This window comes from Macrobrachium nipponense, chromosome 16 (genome assembly GCF_015104395.2).
Source record: "Macrobrachium nipponense isolate FS-2020 chromosome 16, ASM1510439v2, whole genome shotgun sequence".
In the NCBI taxonomy this organism is placed as follows: Eukaryota; Metazoa; Arthropoda; class Malacostraca; order Decapoda; family Palaemonidae; genus Macrobrachium; species Macrobrachium nipponense.
The window spans coordinates 5,210,069-5,230,068 of NC_087209.1; the positions used below are offsets into that span (position 1 = coordinate 5,210,069).

Consider the following 20,000-nt stretch of genomic DNA (forward strand, 5'->3'; position numbering starts at 1 on the left):
TAGTTTTTAACTAATTGTATTCATATGAATAAAGTTTTGAATTTGAATTACGAAATAAAAAGTCTATCTGTTTATTTCCCCTTCTAGTTTCTCCCCGTTAAAATGTCTAGTTTTTAAGAGGAAGCTACATCGATAACGCGTCCAATTGCCGAAGCGAAATTCTGAAAGTGAATTATCGAGTTATTTATCTCCGTTACGATATTACTAATGCGAAATATTATACGCTCGGTCCCTTTTATGTTCGCGCTTTTAAAGGGATTACCATTAATTCACTTACCAATTTTTGTTTGCGCGTTGCCTATAAACGTGCATTCACTGCATTGGATTGCATATTGCATGGGCGGGGGTTTGTAAATGTTTGGATTGGTTATCAATATTTACGGTGCGGTTGTTTGTGTTTATGCAGTAAGTGCGTGTTTGCATTGTTCCACTTTGTTATTCATACATTTTTTTTTTGTTTGTTATGGGCTGCTCCAAAAGTACGAGTCCATGCTGGCATAAGGCCAGGATAATCTGAACTAAAAGGAGTTGATTATCCATAATTAGGAAGATGTTGTTATATTATGTTTCTAATTGCGTAGGTGGTATTTACATATGTTCATGCAATATTCTTCATGTTTTTGCGATGTTGAATGTTTATACAGTGACGATTTGTTTATACAATACCGCTAAGTGTTTGTGTTGTACTTTCACATACATCCATATACAATGCTGCAATACAAATATGAGGTTCTTACTCTCATGCGATATAGTGCGGTTCAGATCCCACAATAAGCCGTAGGTCCCGTTGCTAGGCAACCCGTTAGTTCCTAGCCACGTAAAAATATCTAATCCTTCAGGCCAGCCAAGAGAGAGCTGTTGTTAATCAGCTCAGTGGTATGGTTAAACTAAGATATACTTAACTTATACTCTCATGCGCTACCCTGCATACTATGCTCTGTATACCTCTGCTTGCTATTGCAAGATCTCTGCAGGGTGAATAGCGTTGCTTAAATGGGCATTCAACTTCTTCTTTGCCTTCAGCTTTTCCCATTTCTATATGGGGTCGCTGTTTCTAGTCAGCCTTCTCCATCTTCCTCTGTCCTGTACACCTTGTTCTCTTAGACCCTTTTGCTTCATGTCATTCAATAATTTATCTTTCCACCTGAACTTTGGCCTTCCTTCTCCTCCCTATTCTGCCCTCCACCTTCGTGTTCATAACCCTCTTACGTACGTGTTCATCTTCTCTCCTCATGACATGACCAAACCTTTCAGCCTTCTTGCGCCTTAACCATGAGCAGCTTCATGGGCATTCAACAACTCCAAAAAGTACATTTCTTTTCTTATCTCCGTACCACGTTTTGAGTGACATTCGTTTTATCCTGTTCGAAAGTATCCGTTTGGGCAAATCTTTGCCTCTCCCGAAGTGTATTACGATATAGCAGGTCTTTAAGAGTTTAATCGATGCAGTAGGATGAGCTGAAATTGTGTGTCCAGTCCTGCAGGCTTTTATTTATTAACTTATGATGATGATGTAATTCAAATTGTGTATATGTTATTTGAATGGTTGAGGATCCTGTCGGTGTGGTTATAATAACATTTTGTGCGTATTTCTTAATCTACTTTCAAAATGACACGTCTGAGAGAATGCCGTTCATTGCGTCTTTTTTTTTCCTTTTTTTATTTTTTTCATCTAGGGGATTAAGTGTTTCGGTGCCGTTTTATTATGATGCTGTATTGTACCTGATGTCCCAATCCAACCCAATAGAACGCCACCTCCTGTCGTATGCGCTCCTGCAAGCATTCTTGCTTTGCTTCTCTGACAAGGGCGATATCGTTTGTGGAGAACGAGAAGGATTATCGCTTGCCAAGGAAAATTGCCGTCCCCTCCCCGCTACCCCTACTCTGTATTCCCCCCCCCTTCCCCCCCCCCCCCCATCCCATGGGGGTTCACATCCCACGGGCGTAAGGAGCCTACAATATCCTTCCACTCAAATGGATGGTGGCAGTTACCGACTATTGCTGTTTTTGTCGACCCTGTTGAGTCGCATATACAGACACACACACACACACACACGACCTTGTGGTGAAAAGTGCCGCTGTTTTCATTAACCCGGAAGGAGGTGCGAGAGTACGACTTTTATCTTTATTCTTTGTTCGCTTTGAATTGTGTTCATGAGGTCGTTACATTTTCCTTACTTCTCTGAGGATCCAGAGAGGAGATTGTTTTACATTAACAATCTCCGCTCTGGGTGCACGAGGCGGAGACATTTTTTTAACTGTCATGGAGTTATAAAGAATCTGGTTATTTTAATGAGATATGATTTTTGTATATGTAATAATTTATTTTGTATTGTATTTTAAAGAGAGAGAGAGAGAGAGAGAGAGAGAGAGAGAGAGAGAGAGAGAGAGAGAGAGAGAGCATACCGTGCGACGAAAGCAATAGCTTGTTAGGAAAAGGAAGAAGTGTAATGAAATGAAGGTGAAGCTGATAATGATGATGATGATGAGAGAGAGAGAGAGAGAGAGAGAGAGAGAGAGAGAGAGAGAGAGAGAGAGAATGTATGTTAATCCCAACAGCTGAGTTCAAATGGTACCGGATCGGTCGACCTGGAAATGGATCCAGGGAAATGGACTCGGGGTCTGGAACGCAAACGAACTTTGAATGCTGTACGAAACTGCAATGGACGTGCGAGCATGGAAAAAAAAAAAGAGGGTCTGGATGTAAATACTCATAAAAGGAATTGGAGAGAGAGAGAGAGAGAGAGAGAGAGAGAAGAGAGAGAGAGAGAGTACCGTCCAACGGAAGGAATAGAGGTTATGAGATAAAGGATGAAGTGTTATGAAATAATGGCGAAGATTCTTAAGAAGAAGAAGAAGAAGAGGAAGAGGAGAGAGAGAGAGAGAGAGAGAGAGAGAGAGAGAGAGAGAGAGAGAGAGAACTTTTGTCTTCTTGAGGTGCAGTTTTATGTTGATTATGTTGCTGTTCAATTTAGCTGATCGTCTTGCTTTAGTGTTTCTTAAGTACATTAAGTTATTCTATCTCTCTCTCTCTCTCTCTCTCTCTCTCTCTCTCTCTCTCTTTTGTAATTAGGCCAGCCCGTCGTCAGCCTCCGCGTGACTGAAACGGCCTTCAATGAAGAACAACCAAGCATAAAATCATCACTTGCAATATGTATTGGGTGGCGATTTTATTTTTCTATTTTTATACTTTGGTTTTGACGTTGATGGGCAGTTCCCGATGAAAGGGAGAGCTGAAACGGCCCCCAAGTTTCAAAGGCATGTAGGTCTCTCTCTCTCTCTCTCTCGTCTCATCTCTCTCTCTCTCTCTCTCGTGCATATTTCTACCCCAACCCCCCCCACCGTCTGTTTCCCCTTCATTGAATGTTTTATTTTATTTTAATCTATTTTTTAGTTTTGACATTCACCCGCCATTCCACTTTGTGCCTTCCCTTCTTTAAGCATCTCTCTCTCTCTCTCTCCTCTCGTCTCTCTCCTTCTCTCTCTCCACTATTTTTTTGCGTACACTATTCGTATGTTGTTACCATCCCATCCATTCCACTTTGGGGTATCCCCCCTAATGCGTGCATAACCCTCCCCCCCCCCCCATTTGAGTCTGGAGCCGTCCCCCTACTCACTTCTCACTTCCCCCTTCCCCCTTCTCTCCCTCTCCCTCTTGTATGTATACCTCCCCCTATTCCTCCATGTATATCTCCCCCTACTCTTCCTCTTTCTGCGTGTATACCTTCCCTAGTCTTCCCTCTTCCTGTATGTATACCTTCCCTACTCCTCCCTCTTTCTGTATTTATACCTCCTCCTACTCCTCCCTCTTTCTGTACATCTTCCATTACTCCCTCTTTCTGTATGTATACCTCCCCCTACTCCCTCTTTCTGTAGGTATACCTCGCCCTACTCCTTCCTCTTTCTGTATGTATATCTCCCCTATTCCTCCCACTTTCTGTATGTATACCTCCCCCTACCCCTCCCTCTTTCTGTATGTGTAACTCCCCCCTACTTCTCCCTCTTTCTGTATGTATACCTCCCACTACCCCTGGCTTTTCTTCCCCTCCCTGCAGTATAAGTAGACGTCCACTATTTATTCCTTATACCTCCCCACCCCCTTCCTCCTTGTGTCTCGGTGGGGTTGCCAGTTCGTGTTTTTTTTTTTTTTTTTTTTTTTTGAAGTTAATGTCCTCTTGCGATATATTCAATCCGGGAAACTTTTATAGCCGTCGCAATAGAGTCATATATTTATTTCGCCGAACTCTGTCACATACAGAACCCGGCCGTTTGTCAGCGCAAAGATTCGCGCGATAAAAAAAAAAAGAAGAAAAACCACCCGGGGTTCGTATTTTATTTCTTACCATTTATTTGATTAACGTTGCAAATGTGTAATACCAGCATTTGCAGTTTGTCATGCAACAGCGGGTTCTGAATGTGCTTCTCTCTCTCTCTCTCTCTCTCTCTCTCTCTCTCTCTCTCTCTCTCTCTCTCTCTCACAGAAAAATATGTAATTTATTTTAGTTTGAAAGTCTTTCTGTCCTGTAAGACTTGAAGTTTACGTTGGGCGAAGACTCTCTCTCTCTCTCTCTCTCTCTCTCTCTCTCTCTCTCTCTCTCTCTCTCTCTCTCTCAGAAGAGAATCGCCAATACTTCGAGCGAGCACGACGAAAGTTTCCAAGAAGATTAAAACTGTTGCTGATATGAACTTGTAATTTTCGGGAGAAAAAGAAACGAAGGCGACTACGAAGAATTAAATCTCCCGGGAATTTCTAAGAATATTAAGGAGCGGTGCTGGACTTTTTTTTTCTTTTTAATGAAAAAGGGATTTTTAAAATGAAAAAAAAAAAATTTTAAAAAAAAACTTTTTTTTTATGAAAAAGTGGCTTTTTAAAATGAAAAAAGTGACGGTTTTTTAAAATGAAAAGAATTATGTTTTGAAATTAAAAAAGCGATTTTTTAAAATGAAAACGTTTTTTCTGATAAAAATATTTTTAAATTAAAAACGACTTTTTTTTTATGAAAAAGGGGCTATTTTTTTTACTACAATAATTAATATTTTCTATGAAAAAGTGACTTTATTAAATGAAAAAGTGACTTTTCAAAATGGAAAAAAAGTCTTTTTTTTTAAATTAAAAAAACTTTTTTAAAATGAAAAGGGTGACATTTTAAATGAAAAAAGTGACTTTTTAAATTAAAAAAGTGATTTTTTAAATTAAGACTTTTTTTTTTTTTTTTTTTTTAGTGAAAAAAGACTTTTTAAAATGAAAAAGTGACTTTTTTCAAATGAAAAAAAGTGTATTTTTCTTTTAATTATTAATTTTTTTAAATAGAAAATTCAGAAAAGTAAAAAACCGAAAGTATTTAGGTTTGTGAAAATTATCAGTTGGCCATAACGAAGTTTTAATGATCTATTTTGTATCATTGTTGGAAATGTTACTTGATCTGTTGTGTAAAAGTTTTGTTAATTATGGTCGTTGCATGGATGGGTGACCACCCCACGAAAACTATAGAAGCCATTGACACACAATTTCCGTAACTATTAGCATACTCATTTCTGTTGAAAATAGACAAACTGACTGGAAATTATAATATGTACTTTGGTAGAAACACTGTGGCCACCTCAAATGCATTTATGAACACGTTGTTATGTAGTATTTGAACAATTATATATATATATATATTTATATATATATATATATATATATATATATATATATATATATATATATATATATCATGATTGGTAAAAATGTTCTGTTACACCAGAATTCCATCTAATAAAAGGAGCCCATAAATACGCCAAAACACAGAAAGTCTGGTACTTCCTTTTTATATTTTAGCGTTTTGTGGACTCCTTTTATTATTATTATTATAATATTGCACATATAGTATATATATATATATATATATATATATATATATATATATATATATATAGTGCATACATCAGTATGTATGAATTTATGTATATATATATATATATATATATATATATATATATGCATACATCAGTATGTATGATTTATGTATATATATATATATAATATATATATATATATATATATTTATTTGTTATGATTTTTATGAGGCCATTTTAAAACGAGCAAAGAACATTGCTTTGTAATCATGAATAATATACGCTTATTTCTTCGTGTGCAGAAAGCGGTCTCGAATCAGAAACCTGCTTGATTGTGACAATGGTTTCGAACCAGAAACCTGCTTGATTACTGTCACGAACATCATAATAATATACTAATTGTTTTTCCTCTTCAATATCAGAATATTGCAAGGAAGTCCGGTAGTCTGGCTATTTATGATAATATTAGAATCAGAATTACATTTAAATGATAGTAAATGCACGGACTTGTGTCCCTTTTAGCTTTAGGAAATGAGAGAATTAGGCCTCGTCGTTGCCTGCACGGTTAGAGGAGAAAGGAGTGGCAGTCAGCCAGCCGACTGGACTGGCGGGTGGGCGGGGGCAGATGGGCCAATTTAAATTTGGGAGGCGAGATGGTCGCGTGGAGGATCATTTTGGGATGGGGAAGGTGGGGAGGCGGGGGATTTGTTGGTGGGAGAGAAGTGTTTTGGGAAGGGATAAATTTGTTGGAAGAGAGGGTGAGGTTTGTTGGGGTGGGGAGATTTTGCTAGGGAAAGGGGTGGATTTGTTGGGGAGTGGAGAATTTGTTGGAGGAGGGGCGAATCTGTTGGAGAATGGGGCAGATTTGTTGGCGAAGGAGAGTTTGTTGGAATGGGGTTTTATTTGTTGGGGAGATGGGGTGGATTTGTTGGGGGGTGGAGAATTTGTAGGAGATGGGGTAGATTTGTTGGAGAAGGGGAATTTGTTGGGAAGGGGTTTATTTGTTGTGGAAGGGAGGTGGTGTTGGTGGGACATTCTGCAATTTGGTTGTTAGGCAGGGAGAACGGTAGTGGGATTGGAGATGGGGGTAAGGGGGAAGAGTTGATAAGGGGAGGGGAGTGGGGGATGGGGGGGTGGGGGAAGAGGGGTTGGAATCAGTAAAGGGGGGCGTGTGGGATTCTTTCCTATTTATGATGCAATTTCCTGCCGGCATGCCTCGGAGCTATTAAGGCTGCGTCTTTAAGGAACTTGTACCAAGGTCTCTCTCTCTCTCTCTCTCTCTCTCTCTCTCTCTCTCTCTCTCTCTCTCTCTCTCTCTCGGCCACTGCTTGGGTTTGCAGAAGTATTTGGTACATCGATTTATTCAATTTTAATTCAAAACTTTATAAAAATAATTTCTATTGAAATGGGATTAATGTAACTGATTCTATGTATTGTACAGTACGAGTAAACTTATGAGCTTTCTGATTGGTGGAGTTTAACATAATTATTGTATTTTGTTCATTATTTTTGTGTAATTCAGGAAAGTAACTTACGTTTTACAATTATTAGGTCTCAGTGGAGGTTTTTTGTCATTCTTGGCTATTAATGTAAGGAGAATAGTATTATTTCATTATAACGATATTCTGGAAAATTTTGGCTTTGAAATAGTGTATTTTTCATATATATATATATATATATATATATATATATATATATATATATATATATATACATGTGTGTGTAAATGTTATATTTATGTATGTATGTATGTATTAATACTGTGTGTATATTTCTGTTTCGCTGGTAAACCAGGAAAGCCAAAGTGTAATCATGGGCTTAGAAATGAAAAAGCATTTCCATGGTCAGAAATAAATCTGCATATTCTTGAAATGAATTTAATGTTAAGTAAGTTTATCTGTCAAACCATTTTCCTTTATCTAGCAGCTGGTATTTATCAAGACCTTGATATCTACGTAAATGTCACAGTTTACAGCTTTTGTAAGCTTTTACTCATTCTTTGACAGTTTTTTTACTTGGTTTGATGCATTTTATGTGATATTTTCTTTGTAAGATATCTCATAGATAGTGTATGATAAAAAAAAATAAAATAGATTTTCAGATATATTTTGCTAACTTCTCTTGCTCTTTCTAGTGCTCACTTTGTTTCTTTGTTTCTTTTCTGTCTAAAATATGAATACGAATCATTTGTTAAGCTAAACTGAGAGAGAGAGAGAGAGAGAGAGAGAGAGAGAGAGAGAGAGAGAGAGAGAGAGATTCCCGGCACATTCCTGCTTAAATGCAAGTATCTATATATAATATATATTATATATACATACATACACACACACACACACACACACATATATATATATATACATATGATATATATATGTATAGATATATATGTATATATATCTATATATATATATGTGTGTGTGGTGTGTTGTGTGTGTATATAGATATATATATATATATATATATATATATATATATATATATATATATATGTATCTATACATATATATATATCTATATATACTATATATATATATATATATATATACATATATACAGATATGTATATAGATATATGACTGGTAAAAGTGTTCTGTAACAACAGAATTCCATCTAATAAAAGGAGCCCATAAAAACACCAAATGTAGAGAGAAAAGTACTATATTTCAGAGACTGCTGTCTCTCTCTTTCAGGTATATGAATGAGAAAAGTTTACAGAAAAGGTGGTATTTATACCAAGAGATTCGTCCACAAGTAATAACCAATTTAGGTCACCCCCCGCTGATAATCTTCCTTTAATCTTCTTTAGCGTTGTTTGAATGAACACTGCGTCGACGATGTCCGAGGTCCAATTCCCTTTTGAGATGTTCATTACCTGCTTCTCTTTTATTAAGGCCGATTCCATCATTTGACTCTTGTACCGGCAGTTGCTGCTATAAATTACACGTGACATATTCCAGTTTATTCTATGGTTATGTTCATTTATATGATTGAAAATAGCCGAGTTCTGTTGTCCATACCTAACTGACCGTTTGTGTTGTATTAATCTCTGGGGAAGTGATTTACCTGTAAATCCGATGTAAGATTTGGTCACAGTCCTGGCATGGGATCATATACCCCAGAGTCTTTGGGCGATGTCTTTTGTTGGACGTTAATCAGGGATTTGGCTAAGGTATTTGGGTAGGTAAATGCAAAAAAAAGGTTGGATTTCCCAAGGGTGTGAGTTACTCTCTTAATCGTCTCCAGGTGGGGAATTTTTATTTTATTGTTGGGTGTGTCTCTGGTCTTGTCTTTAGGGGGTCGGTAGAAAATTACGTTTGCTTTTTGAATTGCTTTCTCAATTATATGGTCAGGATACTTTAAAGATGAAAGTTGCTGCGAATTAGTTCAAATTCCTTTTTCCAGGAAATCTTGGGGAACAAATTCGTAAGCTCTTAAGAATAGGTTGCTAGCTAGACTTATCTTGATAGTATTGTCATGATAGCTAAAGTAGTGAATATATGAAAGTGAGAACGTTGGCTTCTGTATATGGTAAATTGTATTCTGTCGTGTCTCTGATTATTAAAACATCGAGAAAAGGAATTTTGTTGTCTGTTTCCCATTCAACTTTAAATTTGATGCTGGGCACTAATGCGTTTAATTTGAGAGGAATTCATTAAAAATTACCCCACAATTATTATCCCAAATGTTAGTATGTCATCCACGTATCTCATCCACAGCATGTTTTTGGGTTTTATTGCATTTATTACTGTAGTTTCAAAGTATTCCATGTACAGATTGGCTAAAATAGGACTTAAAGGACTGCCCATACTACACCCGAATTTTTGCTTGTAGAATGATTCCCCGAATGAAAATACGTTATTAGATGCACATAATTCAACTAACTTTATTATTTTGTCAGTGCCAAAAGGGAAATGATCTGAATAGGGGGATAATTTTTCCCTTAAAAACTGAAGAACGTCCTGTACTGGTACTTTTGTGAATAGGGAGTCTACGTCAAGGCTTAAAAGTTTATGTTGTGAAGTGGTATATGTGCTTCTCTGAATTGTGACAAAAGTCTTCCCGAGTTTGATGTGACTGGGAGAAAGTGCCTAAAAAAGGAGAAAGGAGGCCAGCTAACCATTTAGAAATTTTGTAATTGAAAGCTCCGGCGCATGAAACGATGGGTCTGAATGGAAGATTGTCTTTGTGAGTTTTGGGAAGACCATAAAAGTAGGGTAATTTAGGATTAATTACTTTTAAATTTCTCTAATAGTTTCAATACTCTTTTGTCTTTGCCAATTAATCTTACTTTCCGAAAAATTCTGTGGGAACGTTCTGGAGGGGATTTATTTTCGTCAGTTTTTTCGTAAGTATTTGTGTCGCTAAGGAGCTGGTTGATTTGTCGAGGTAGAAGTCTTTGTCCATTATTACAATTTTGCCGTCTTTGTCGGATCTACTTATTATAAACATCTAACGCAGTGGTTCATTCAACAACGCTTAAGAAGATTAAAGGAAGGAGTTATCACGGGGGTGACCTAAATTGGCTTACCTTGTGGACGAATCTCTTGTATAAATACCACCTTTTCTGTAAACTTTTCTCATTCATATACCTGAAGAGAGAGACAGCAGTCTCTGAAATATAGTACTTTTCTCTCTACATTTTGGTGTTTTTATGGGTCCTTTTATTATATAGATATATATATATATATATATATATATATATATATATATATCTATATATATATATATATAGATATATATTAGAGAGAGAAGAGAGAGAGCCGTCCCGTCATATCCCGCTTGAAAGAGAGCAAGGGAAAAAAAAAGTTCGAGCTGCAAGCAAATGCTTGGAGGTTTTATTGGCAAGCGTTTTGTTCCTCGGGATGGGGGGGGGGGGTTGGTGGTAGTTAGTGGTATGAGGGAGGGAAAGAGGGGATGGGGGCAAGGTGGAGGAGTTCCAAATTCAGTGCACCCATAAATAAGGAGCTCAGTCCCGAACAAATTGCCGAGTTCTCTCTCTCCGTTCTCCCATGTGGACGTGAACTTATTTTCCGTTAGATTACAACCTCCCCGGATTCTGTTGGGCCTGATCCCGGATTTAAAGGCGGTGCAGTTTATGTGGGCTGAAGAATCTCTCTCTCTCTCTCTCTCTCTCTCTCTCTCTCTCTCTCTCTCTTTCAGAATGAGGTGCAGTTCATTTTAGTTTGCAAGTTTTCCGTCCTCCTGAGAAAAGGTGCTGTTTACTTCAGCTGAAGCATTTTTTTTTTCTCTCTCTCTCTCTCTCTCTCTCTCTCTCTCACTTGAAGAGATGCAGTTTAAACTAGCTGAACAATTCTCTCTCTCTCTCTCTCTCTCTCTCTCTCTCTCTCTCTCTCCTCCACCAGTAATAAAATCCAAAAATAAGAAAGAAACAAATAAAGAGAGAAATCAAGAATATCAGGTAAAAGAGAAAAGCAAACCACCAATGAGATATGCAGAGGTGTCAGCAAAAAATTTCAAAGCATCAGCTCCGAAATTCTACTCAAGAGATAATAACTGTATTTATTATGCAAGAGGATATTGCAGAAACGGAGAAAATTGCAGATTCAGACACAAAATGAATAATTATGATGAAGGAAGATCAAATATTATGGAAAAGTTGGATTTTTTAATGTCAGAATTTCTGGAAATGAAAAAAGAACAACATACCAGAACAGAAAGAGACATGGGAAAATCCTTATTACTACCAGTATTAAATGAAGGAGAAACACGCAAACCATCATAGTGATGAATGCGCAGGTTTAGTTACGAGTAACTCAAAAAGAAAAATAGATACTTAGAAGAACTAACCAAAATGAAAAGAAAATAGTATAATGAATATAAGTGAAACCTGGTATTCCCAAGAGACGTGGGAATGATGATCAAAATAAAAGGGTTCACAAACTTATAGATCAGATAGAAAAACAAAAAATAGGAATCAAGGGGGAACCGCAATATATGGGAAAGACAAAAAACAAGGAAAAATATATGAGAAATATAAGTAACTCAATGTGAACTAATAGCGGTAGAATTTGAATCTGAAAAATTGATGAACATAGTAATATATAGACCTCCTAATACTAAAGAGTTTGACTTAATAATTGAAAAATTGGATGATATATGTAGAAATCACAAGACTGGACTATTCTCCTATCTGGTGACTTCAATTTTCCTTTCGTAGAATGGAAAGAACGAATAGGAGATTGTGGTTGTACTTATACATATAAAAAAGAGAGTAAGTAGTAGTGCAGAAGATAAGAGGCAATTTGAAAAGCTATTAGATATGCTACTAGAATACAACATTCAACAAATAAATCACCTGCCAACAGAAAGGAAAATACTTAGACCTAGTATTTGTGAACGAGATGAATTATGTTAAAGAAATAATAGTTTATAATGCGAGTATTTCAGACCATAATGTCATAGAATTAACAGTTCATTCCAAAGCAAGTGAAAATAGAGATAAGCAAGAAATGAAAAAGTGGGAAGGATATGGAAAATACAACTTCTACAGTAAAAATATAAAATGGTCAGAAATTAATGAAGAATTAAACAAAGATTGGGATAACATTTTCGTAAGTGATGACATAAGGGTAAATACGGAGATATTATATAAAATATTGGAGAAAATAGTGGAAAAATATATACCGAAGAAGAAAAGTAAACATCATTTCATGCATACCAGAGACAGAAGATCTTGTTCCAGAAAATCAGAAAGTGGAAAAAAGGTCTTGCAAAAGAAAAAAATGCATGGAAAGTTATAGAACTAAAAAGTAAGATAGAAAATGCAGAGAACAAAAGATTATACAATCAAAAGAAAATGAAAAACAAACGGGACTTGGAAGAAAAAACCCTATTAAATATCAAGCAAAACCCCAAACTATTATACTCATATGCGAAGAAGATGAATAAAAGAAGAATAGAAATAGGCCCTCTGAGAATTGAAGGGAGATTAACGAATGAAAAAAAGGAAATTTGCAACATACTGGCAGAACGATATAAGAGAGAATTCACCCCTAGAATAGATAATGAAGATAATGATATAGAAGTAAGGGATGAAAATAGTGAATATTTAGCTGACATAGATATTAATGAAGCTGAATTGTGCAGGCTATTAATGAAATTAAAAATGGAGCTGCTGCAGGGCCTGATGGAATTCCTGCTATTTTGTTAAAGAAGTAGTTCATTCTATCGCAAAGCCACTTGCAATATTATTAACACAAAGTGTAGATACAGGCAAGATTTATGATGAGCACAAATTAGCATATATTACCCCTACTTTCAAAAGTGGATCAAGACTAGAGGCAAGTAATTATAGGCCTGTGAGTCTAACATCACATATTATGAAAGTGTATGAAAGGGTAATGAAGAAAAATATTATGAAACATTGAATAAAAAATAATTTGTTTAATAAAGGACAACATGGTTTCGTACCCGGAAAAAGTACACAAACCCAACTGTTAGTCCACCGTGAGAACATATTAAAAAATATGAAAGCGGAAATGAAACAGATGTGGTTTATTTAGACTTTGCAAAAGCTTTTGATAAAGTAGACCATAATATATTAGCGAAGAAAATTAGAAAACACATATCGTGGATAAAGTAGGAAGATGGTTAAAAGAATTTTTACACAACAGAAAACAGATAGTTATTGCAAACGACGAGAAATCGGATGAAGCCAAGTAATATCCGGTGTGCCGCAAGGTACGGTGTTAGCTGCAATACTGTTGTTATTATGATTGAAGACATAGACAATAATGTTAGGATTCGGTAGTGAGTAGTTTCGCAGATGACACAAGAATAAGTAGAGAAATTACTTGTGGATGAAGATAGGAAACGCTCTACAACCAGACCTTAACAAAGTATATGATTGCTGGCAGAGGTAATAGGATGGTATTTAACTCTGATAAATTTGAATCAATAAATTATGGAGACAGAAAGAAAGCTATATGCATATAAGGGACCTAATAATGAGACCATCACAAATAAGGAAGCAGTTAAAGACCTTGGTGTATGATGAATAGGAACATGTTATGCAATGATCAAATAGCAACTCTGTTGGCAAAATGTAAAGCAAAAATGGGAATGTTGTTACGGCACTTCAAAACAAGAAAAAGCTGAACACATGATTATGCTTTATAAAACATATGTTCGTAGTCCACTTGAATATTGCAATATGATATGGTACCCACACTATCAAGGATATTGCACAAATAGAGAGTGTACAAAGGTCCTTTACAGCTAGAATAGAAGAAGTTAAGGACCTAGACTACTGGGTAAAGACTACAATTCTTTAAAATTAAAATATAGTCTAGAAAGGAGAAGATAAACGCTACATGATAATTCAGGTTCATGGAAACAGATAGAAGGAATAGCAGAAAATATCATAGGAACTAAAAATATCAGACAAAGAGCAAGCAGAGGTAGATTAATAGTGCCCAAAACTATACCAGGAAAAATAAGGAGAAAGCACACAGGACATTAATCCACTACGCACCAGCATCGATAATGCAGCGTCTATTCAATGCGTTGCCAGCTCATCTGAGGAATATATCAGGATGAGCGTAGATGTGTTTAAGAATAAGCTCGACAAATATCTAAACTGCATCCCAGACCATCCAAGATTGAAGATGCAAATATACCGGAAGATGTACTAGCAACTCTCTGGTAGACATTAGAGGTGCCTCACACTGAGGGACCTGGGTGGCAAAACGAACAAGATGTAAGGTCTGTAAGGTAAGGTAAGGTCTCTCTCGGCTCTCTCTCTCTCTCACTTAAAGAGATGCAGTTTAAACTAGCTGACCAATTCTCTCTCTCTCTCTCTCTCTCTCTCTCTCTCTCTCTCTCTCTCTCTCTCTCTCTCTCTCTCTCTCTGTAATTAAGCATTTCTGTCCAAAGGTAGGGTTATCAAGAACCAGAACATGAAGCATAATGGTTGAATTTAATTTAATTTTTTGTGTACGTAGATCCGTAGCAAGCAACTGCTTACCCCCATCCATATCCCAGCAGAGTGAATAATCCTTTGAATCCTCCCCGGCATAATCCTGAGAAAGGAAGCGCAGGATATCGCTGAAGGATAAAGGAAGTCGTAGGAGAGGACTGTATGCGCAAGATGGGCGATCCTTTCTTCGACATCAAATCCTCCGATATTCGTTTTCAATCTTTTTCCCGAGATCCGAAGAAGAAGATTCTGATTTCCTTAGCGCCATATTTAATAAGAAGATGAGGAGAAGGTTGGGTTATCTTATTGCCTCGTAGTTTCCAGGTTCAGGCGCCTGTGGGCTTCCAGGCACAGTGAAAGGTGAATGGTGTCCTGGAGTTTTTATTTTATTTATTTATTTTTTTAAAGGGTGGTTTATAATTCTAGTTTCTTTTGTATACAATTTTTTTAAGCCTCCTCTTATTATTAAGTGTCAAAGTAGTGAAATGGCTATTAAATGCTTTTTTGTCAAAATACCGAAATGCTATTAAATGGTTTTTCTATTAAATGCTCTTTTTTTCAAAATACTGAAATGTCTATTAAATTTTTTTTAAACACTGAAATGGCTATTAAGTGTTTTTTTTTTCAAAATATTGAAATGGCTATTAAATGCTTTTTTTCAAAATACTGAAATGGCTATTAAATTTTTTTTTAAATACTGAAATGGCTATTGAATGCTCTTTTTTTTTTATCAAAATACTGAAATGGCTATTATGTGCATTTTTTTAAATACTGAAATGGCTATTAAATGCTTTTTTTCAAAATACTGAAATGGCTATTATGTGCATTTTTTTAAATACTGAAATGGCTATTAAATGCTTTTTTCAAAATACTGAAATAGCTGTTCATTTTTTTTCACGTTTTTACACATGTATATATATATATATATATATATATATATATATATATATATATATATATATATATATGTATACATATATATAAGACACTATTCTGCTTAACTAGCTTTAAATATCATATCATGTATCTAGTAATTATTCAATTCCAGTGGGTCTCAACCAGAGTAGATAAGCGGGTAGGGGCTAGCAGCCTCATCCAAAATTTTGTTATGAGAACATAGATCTCCTGCCAATTCATTTTTATCTAATCCTTGAACGAGGCCAAAATATGGCACCTTGGAAAGCTCTTCTTTGGTGTTGAGAGAGAGAGAGAGAGAGAGAGAGAGAGAGAGAGAGAGAGAGAGTTTCATAAAGGCATTAAAATGCAAAGTGCTGTGTAACTAGACTGTCCAGAGAGACATTTCTTTAAAAAAAAAAAAAAAATTTTTCTTGAGAGAGAGAGAGAGAGAGAGAGAGAGAGAGAGGAGAGAGAGAGAGAGAGAGAGAGCAAATTCGATTTCAATGGATTTTGTCGGAAACGAGGTTTTTCCCCAGAATTGATATTATCCGATGTAATACGAATTTCGCGTGAAGGGAAATCATCTGAACGGACCTCTCTCTCTCTCTCTCTCTCTCTCTCTCTCTCTCTCTCTCTCTCTCGTCATTGATTTTCGGGGAAAACCGTTTTCAGTCTTCCTCTTCCCTCCTCCTTATCTTTTTCTTCCTACCTTTTTTTCCTCTTTTTCTCTTTCCTCTCCCTCCTCCTCTCCTCGCTCTCCTCCTCTCCGTCTACTCCTCCCTCCATCCTCTCTCCTCCTCCTCCTTCTCCTTCCTCTCATTTTCCTTCGCATCTTCTACCTCCTCCTCTCTCTCCTCTTTTTCTTTTTCTCCTTTTTTTTCTTCTTCTCCCCTACCTCTTTTCCTCTCCTCCTATTTCCTCCTCCTCCTCCTCTTTTTCCTCCTCCTCCTCCTCCTTTTTTTCCTCTTCTAATCCTCCTCTCTCTTTTTTCATCATCCTCTCCCCTCTTCCTTTTTTTTCATCTCCCCTCCTCTTTTCATTTTTACCTCTTCCTCCGTCCTCCCCCTTTTACTCTTCCTCTATTTCCTCCTCCTCATCCTCTTTTTCCTCTTCCTCAATTTCCTCCCCTCCTCTTTTCTACTCCTTTCCTCCTCCTCTTTTTTTTCCCTCTTTCCTGTTTTTCCTCCCTCCCTTTTCCTCCTCCATCTTCATTACATTTTTCAGGAGCAACGGCGGAAACAGTCCATCATCACCTAAACGGCCATCATTATCACCACCAGATTAACACCGACATCACCACCAATTGTCATCATCATCATCATCATCATCATCACCACCAGATTGTACCTTCATCAAAGTGTTTGTTAAAATCACATATTCTTCACAAGTAGTGCTTTTTCCCATTCTAAGCAAACACTTTCATCACCATAAGTCTGTCATCACCACCTGCCAACCACCATTATTTATCATCACCAGCACCATCAGATCAACACCATCATCACCAACATTACTGTGGCCACCGCAGCTTACAACCAAGGTCCTTTAAATATACTCGGAGAGGTCGCTCATCAGTGAGCTACGCGCATGTGGGCGGAGCTTTTGTGACGTCAATTTTCGGAGACGTAGCCGAGGTTTGACCTGACCGAAGTATCTTACTTGATCTCTGTCACGTTTATTAACTTCCAGCAGCCATGCCTTCGGTTTGTGCTGTATTTGGATGCCATAATAATAGCAAAAAGACCATTAATATGGGTATTCGATATTCTAGTTTCCCAAAGGAAGAAAAAACGAAGAAGAAATGTATGCTTGCAAACGCGCAGACGATGTTAACTGGAAGCGTGCTCAATTTGTTGAGTCCATTTTAAAGCAGAGGACTATGCAGATAAATATGAAAGTACAGACTCCTGGGAATTGAAAAACCCAAAAATCAACGTGCACTGAAGGAAGAGGCTGTGCCATCCCTTTTTTTTTTACCTAATGGTAAGTTACAAGTTGAGCAATTTGCCAAAAACCTGCATGATACATTTCTTCCCTTCGACTCTATTTTTCCTAAAATATATTTTACCGTCTGTGACACCTAGATTACGAAAGTAAATTACATTAGACTATCAAATTAAAGTTCTCTGCCGTCTCTTTAAGTAACCATTAATATACAAAAAATATTCAGTTTTTTGTTCTTTAAGTATAGGAATTGTTGCGATTTCATAAAATCTGAAATGCAACACACTTTCCAGGTAGCAGTGTACTGAAAAGGAAGAGGATAGATGTGCACGAGCCATAAGCAAGGACTCAATAATTTGCGGGTTTGGAAAGAATTCGGGATTGATCCCCTTAACCCTGAGAAAGTCTTTTTTAAAAACCCATGTGCTGACAGGAATGTCTTCATATTTGCTGACGCTCCTCATTTGATAAAGTTAATTAGAAATAATTTTCTGGACCACGGTTTTCTTATGGAAAATGGAAATAGTGTATCTGATGCCCGTTTCCGTGAAAAGCTAATGAAAACCGTATCAGTATGCCTTAGCATATAAGATTAATGAAACACATATCAATGTAAGTGGCTTACAAAGACAGCATGTAACGTATGCTGTACAGCTACTTTCAAAGTCATGTGCTAAGGCATTGTATTTTTTAGGAGAAAGGGGCTTACTAGAGAGCACAATTGGAAGGAAACTGCCGATTTTATAGCTACAGTGAATGATGGTTCGAATGTCATGAATTCCTCTATGATGTTCGGTGACATAAAAGCCCACTATGCATTTGGGATAAATTTGGATAGCCAGAAAAGTGCTCTACAAAAAATGGTTGATGCTATTTTGGGAATGAGGGTAAAAGACCCAAAATTTAATTGCCTTTACAAATTCCAAAAAAAGCTTATATTATCTTGCCACTAAATGATTGGGCTACATAACATGCTAAAACAGTCATAACATTTCTTTTATTATGACACGGTGATTAAATCAAGACTGTCTTGAAAGTTTTTTTGGATGCATTAGGCAGATGAGGGGTTCTCATGATCATCCCAATGCAGTTAATTTTAAATACAGATTGAAAAACTTTTTGCTAGGTAAGGATATAGAACTTGTTAGCGATAAGGCAAACTGCGATAAAGGAAATGAAAACCTTGACCCGTTATCCCATGAAATGGTATCATCTGGACGTGATGGAAACGGACCTGATAAATCTTTCCATGACAGGGAACTGGCCTTGGAAATATGTATGACAAACATAATTTTTAGAGACCTGGAATTTGATGTGGATCTTAAGAATGACGAAATGTTCTCTGAGGAAACAGAATTTGCTAAATGTCAGAAATCAGGAGGCACCACGGGATCTGTTATCGAGGAAGAGTCCTTAAGATATATCGGTGGATATGCAAGTGAAAAAGTTTTCCTTTAAATATCCAAATATAGGGTACATGGGTCCTTTATATAAGTGAAGGAAAACTCTATGCACCATCAGACGACTTTTTTTCTAAACTAAAAATTTATTGAGAAAGGTTTACAGCAATTCATTGCTATGGTCTTAGACCAGGAACGGAATGCATAAAAACAATGGCTGCTGAGATGAAATCGGCTGTTGCTGGTGTTCCTGACGAGGTTGTGGAACTTTTTGCCTAAATATCAGTGTTTTTTAGAATGCAGCACCTCAACAACATTATCGACATGAGTAAAAAAAAAAAGAGGACTTGCAGTAGTACAGTAAGAAAAACCATGAAAACAACAAAAGTTTTTCCTCTTGGGGTCCACACCTGGCTCGGTGGGAAACAAACTCATGCATATCTCAATTCCATCACCATTAAACTGTCATCTTTGTTCTGTTCATCTGTTGGGATTAAAATGAGAGTTCATTGTACCAAAACAACTTTCTCTATGTTAATCCTTAACTCGTTGTGTAGGATTTAGTACCAAGACAACTTCCTCTAGTAATCCATACCTTGAAAGGTACCTCTATACCCCTATGACTCATTGTTTAGCAGCATCAGATTATTATGAAACTTTGATGTATGGTCTGCTTTAAGGAAAATCTGTACTTTAAGTAAAACAAAATAAAAATATTTATACCTTAAGAAGTATTTTTTTGGAAAGTTATCCGTGCATCGTGTTACTACGTATACCTGTCAGAGTCAGTGCTGTCAGAGGAGGAGACTGTTCGTAGCGTGACGTCATGCGCAGAGGGAACGTATTTTCGCTCGTTGATGACCGCCGACCTCTCCGAGTATATTAAAGGACCTTGGCTTACACCATCTATATCAAACAAGATCGAGACAAAATTTGAAAGAGCAGACTATCAATCTCCAACACCATTTCTCCAACGGTTCGTTACC

At 36.7% G+C, this 20,000-nt stretch overlaps 2 protein-coding genes across 6 annotated transcripts in view; both read left to right on the top strand.

Annotated features, from left to right (window-relative positions):
* The window catches only part of LOC135195251 (leucine-rich repeat and calponin homology domain-containing protein 2-like), an 87,998-nt gene extending 68,926 nt beyond the window's left edge, over positions 1-19,072 (top strand). Inside the window, exon 2 of the mRNA XM_064221513.1 lies at positions 18,670-19,072. Within this exon, the coding sequence (XP_064077583.1) occupies positions 18,670-19,072 (403 nt within the window). The remainder of the gene's footprint in view (positions 1-18,669) is intronic.
* Positions 1-20,000, top strand: part of LOC135195549 (protein Fe65 homolog) — a 1,282,053-nt gene that overhangs the window by 112,836 nt on the left and 1,149,217 nt on the right. The gene's annotated exons all lie outside the window — the stretch shown is intronic.